General features: G+C 39.4%; 2 protein-coding genes across 2 annotated transcripts in view; one reads left to right on the top strand and one right to left on the bottom strand.

Annotated features, from left to right (window-relative positions):
• The window catches only part of LOC106805147 (solute carrier organic anion transporter family member 4A1-like), a 38,361-nt gene extending 36,434 nt beyond the window's left edge, over positions 1-1,927 (top strand). Inside the window, exon 13 of the mRNA XM_014806640.1 lies at positions 248-1,927. Coding sequence (XP_014662126.1) covers positions 248-627 — 380 coding nt within the window. The 3' untranslated portion in view covers positions 628-1,927. The remainder of the gene's footprint in view (positions 1-247) is intronic.
• Positions 1,928-2,327: 400 nt separating this feature from the next.
• Positions 2,328-4,526, bottom strand: part of LOC106805148 (methyltransferase-like protein 7B) — a 10,111-nt gene continuing 7,912 nt past the window's right edge. The window contains exon 5 of the mRNA XM_014806641.1: positions 2,328-2,342. Coding sequence (XP_014662127.1) covers positions 2,328-2,342 — 15 coding nt within the window. The remainder of the gene's footprint in view (positions 2,343-4,526) is intronic.

The following is a 4,526-nucleotide window of genomic DNA, read 5'->3' on the forward strand; positions in this document are numbered from 1 at the left end:
CGTGCGTGCGTGCGTGCGTGCGTGCGTGCGTGCCTGCGTTCGTGCGTGCGTGCGTGCGTTCGTGCGTGCGTGTGCGTGTGCGTGCGTGCGTGCATGTGTGTGTGCGTGTGCGTGTATGTGTGTGCGTATGTGTGCGTGCACGTGCATGCACCGACACGATCATGAGACATATTAGCTTGTTGAATAATCGTCTAACTTATATTATTTAAGGAGCGTTTTGAACTTATCCGCTGTGTTATTCTTTCAGGAGGTATTCCGGGACCAATAGTTCTCGGCGCTGTTATCGACGGCACCTGTCTGGTTTGGGGACAGAAATGCGGCATCAAAACCTCGTGCATTCAGTATGACAGCCCGAGTCTCTCACTGCGCATGTCGATGATGCAACTTGGTGTGAAGATAGCATCGTGTTGTAGCGCGCTGCTAGCTCTGCTATGCTACAAACCGCCTAGACTTGTAAAGGACTCTACCATTCTGAACACCGCAGAGCTGCCGACGGAGGATATGTTACCACCAGATGACGCTGCGGAGCAAGTTGGCGTTGATACGGGTGGACTTGCAAGGAACCAATGGGATCGCGACAATCCCGCATTCGTTTATCCGGTGACGCGAGCTGAGACATCATTATGAGCTATAGGTGGTACTCAACAGTATCTTCCAGCTAAATATCTATCAAGGGTTCTAAACTTTGCGTTAAGAATTACACTTTTCTGAATTTCTCGGGGTGAATCGATCACAGTATTACCAATAGCGTGTGCATCTTATAAACATCAAAAGATGTAAATAATTCATTTGATTTCTAAATTTAAAATTTGAGCTACGAACTTTCTTGAATAATGTAGCCCCACACTGTACAGGGAGAGCCGCCGCCTGTATGGTGAGAATCCAAGTAAATTCTTGTAAAACCAAAGTAAATCAAAAGTAGTTCAGGTAAACCAAAGTAAATTCTTTCAAGTAAAGTATGGACAACTTGCGAATTTGCACATCTTCCTGGGAAATTGTTTAGTTTGAAGCATTCTTTTAAAGGAAAGACTTTGAATACTACTTTCTAAGTGTTTTAATTGGGATTTTTGTGCTCTTTCCTCAGGCCTATTCACTTTACAAGTCTACTATTAGTGATTTTTATCTACACATTTCAATACACGCAATAATATCAGCGAATCACGTAATATGAACTTGCGCAAACTACCCAAGTTACACATAGAGGGTGCATGCGCCCTAAAAATTTTATTCAACACAATTGATAGTCAGCGAGGTACAATAACAATATCTTACTTTTTATCTAATATTCTGAACTAATACGACATTCTTAATGCAATTACGCGTACTGGTAAAATTAATCATTTAAATCACTAGTTGAATGCCCTTAGACTTGCCGTACGTGTTAAAAAGCGGAAGCCCGGATCAGGCATACAGGAGCGCATATCTCCTGCGCGCTACCCATGAGAACAATATATAAATATGTCGCATTCTGCTCACTTACATCACTATATACTAGCCAACGGTGGCGTAGATTTGGCGAAATCGTTACTCGATGCAGTGAAGCTATGAAGTTAACTAAATAATGCATAATAATTATATAATTACATATTTGAGCGCGAACTATCGTGTAGCTTCGATTAGTAGAAAACGTTTTCTGCCTCATCGTTTTATCTTTACTCGCCTTGCAGATATCGCAAGCATCGTAAGATATTGTTTGCACCTTTGCATATAAGGTAAACGATTCCCTTTAACTTTTGAAATGAAAATTTTGATATGTACTAATCCCAGTTTTAATATTTTAACCACCTTTTTCGCGCATTTTTATAACTTTTTACAATCAGATATGTGACATGATCAATTAATCTAAATTACTGATAAATAATCGCGTGTACATATGTTAATTATGTCGATAGTAATAAACCTTTTATATAGATGCGGTTTATAAAGATTACAAATGTTATATTAACTATGTCATACATTATTATACACGCTCACAGTAACGTATACACATACACATAAGGACGAGCGCGTACACTCGCATATACATATAGCATCTGCGATGCACTCGTAACTATAAGTGTGATATACTGAAGAATGTGCGAGTACGATATTTTTTAAATAACATGTCGCGTTACTACTATCACGTGATATATATCGCAATTCGCTAGGTGGGACACCTGGTTGCATATTCACATTCTTATAAAGAAATACATACTTCACCAAAATGCCTTACCGCATCGTGGGTAGTATTACCCTACACAAACACAAAATATCTAATCAAGAACCAAATCTCATTATTAATGATTGGACATGAACTAATGACACAAAACCACGCGAATCAGTCTCAATCACGTCTCGGCTTCCTAATGCATAGACATATAAGTTGGCAATAGTAACAAACATATACATATATACGATTTGAGGAATTATTATACTGGGGCACAGTATACTGGGTTATCCGCGATTAGTGAACAAATACTTGCATAAATCTACGTTCACCTTACCAGACTATACGTCATCAGCAGGTTAATGCCAATGAATGGATTGTTAGAATTCAAACATACATTCTATGAGGGGTTAAAACACCAAACAAGCATTAAATGTCAATAAAACATCGTGCATGCAATCCTATGTTATAGTTCGGGTGCATAATTCGCCTGCGTTGTTCGAATTAAGGGACAACCTTATACCAAAGTTTAATGTACCATGTTACCACGATTTTCTCGTCAGAACAATATCCAGTTCTGAATACTCGCGCGGTTTTCACTAATATATAATTATATTTGCATTGCAAATACATACTTGTCGTTTTGTTCTTCTGTGGTTCTAGACGTAAACTATACGTTTAGGTGAAACACAATTCAGCGCGTCATTCTCACTATGATTATGGATATCACTCGCTCGCACAAGAACTAATCTATCTGTGTGTGAGTGAGCGCGCGTGCTGACGTGGGTGCGCGTGCGTGTGAATATGGGCGGAATCGCGCATGTGCATGCGCGTGCGTGTGTGCTTGCGCGTGCATCAGTAAATAGGTCTGTCGAACTACACAGTAATAAGTATCTTGAATTAAAAAATAATAATCCTAACGTGATTCAAACGTGGCGTAGCGTCTGTCCCCGCGCAACCATTGACAGCTGCCATGCGGGCCCTAACCTCTGCCGTCAGATTCATCATTGTACAGAGTTACTGTGAAAGCGATTGGCGAGTACGAATGGGGTTGGTTGTTCGCATGGCAATGTGTAAATCCCATGCCTATGAAACAGGGTATAGTACCGAAAATATTACCACCGGCAGTGTTGATGTCTATGCCATTGTCATGCTAACTTTGGCAGTCCGGTTCAGCCCACGGGTAAAATATCAATAGCTCGTACATTATTCATGCAGAGTATTGTCGGTCGGAAACGCAGGGACCTGCCGAAACAAGTGACGACTTTTCTTTCGCAATGGTCCCGCGCACCGCCAGGGTTCACATATCCTTTAGCAGCTCTGCCATTAAGGCTACACTTTACCTATTCACGAATCCCCCTGACACCCGCAGACTAACCTTTATATACGGCTACAATGGTAACTTGCGCGCCGTTCATTGTACGTATACCGCAATTCAGTCTCTCTTGACCACGGCTCTACCAGCCCTAACGCATTCATTATGAACACCAGCTATTGTATGCAGTAGGCGGAGGCTGCAGCACAGGCTCTACTAGTTACTTTTTTGCCATATTTGAAATTCAGCTAGAACGCCTTTCAGTCTCAAATTTATCGCAGGCGCGCACGTTTCACGTGAATGCGCCTTTCCTAATATTTTTTTACTATAGCTATAGCAGGAAAGTACATACATATAATTGGCGTACTTTCGCGCGCATTCGTCGTAATATGTAAGAACTAACTACGCAGTAGCGATATGCTTCGCTGAGATTACTGAGATATACTTATTATCATGTTAATATATACATTCACTACGCGGCAAAAATAAAACAAAATTTTATTAGGCATGCCGTGATTATTATCTCGTCTACCGAATAATTCGTACACTCACGACGCGCACGTCCGATCAAGTGCATATACTGTAGCACAGCTGCTAACTGTTATATTTCGTTTTTTTGTTGGAGAGCAGTCCAAACCTTTATATTCATTTACACTAAAATATGATTTATATATTCAATTTGGTAAAATATATTCTGCCATAGAATAAATACACATTGGAAATTTGGCGTAAACGTAAGCGCCCTAACACACACAATTTGGGATATGTACTTTGACTCTTGTAGACAAAACCTCCATACGTTGCTTTTCTTCGTAGTAAACGTTTTACGTATGTAACAAGTCTTACGTATAGGTATTTAATATATAAAGATATATCTATCTATCTATCTATCTATCTATCTATCTATCTATTTATCTAGCTATCTATCTATCTATCTATTTATCTATCTATCTATCTATCTATTTATCTATCTATCTATCTATCTATCTATCTATCTATCTATCTATATATATATATATATATATATATATATATATATATATATATATATATAGTAGTAAAATA

Source organism: Priapulus caudatus, unplaced genomic scaffold, assembly GCF_000485595.1.
Source record: "Priapulus caudatus unplaced genomic scaffold, Priapulus_caudatus-5.0.1 Scaffold102, whole genome shotgun sequence".
Taxonomy (NCBI): domain Eukaryota; kingdom Metazoa; phylum Priapulida; class Priapulimorpha; order Priapulimorphida; family Priapulidae; genus Priapulus; species Priapulus caudatus.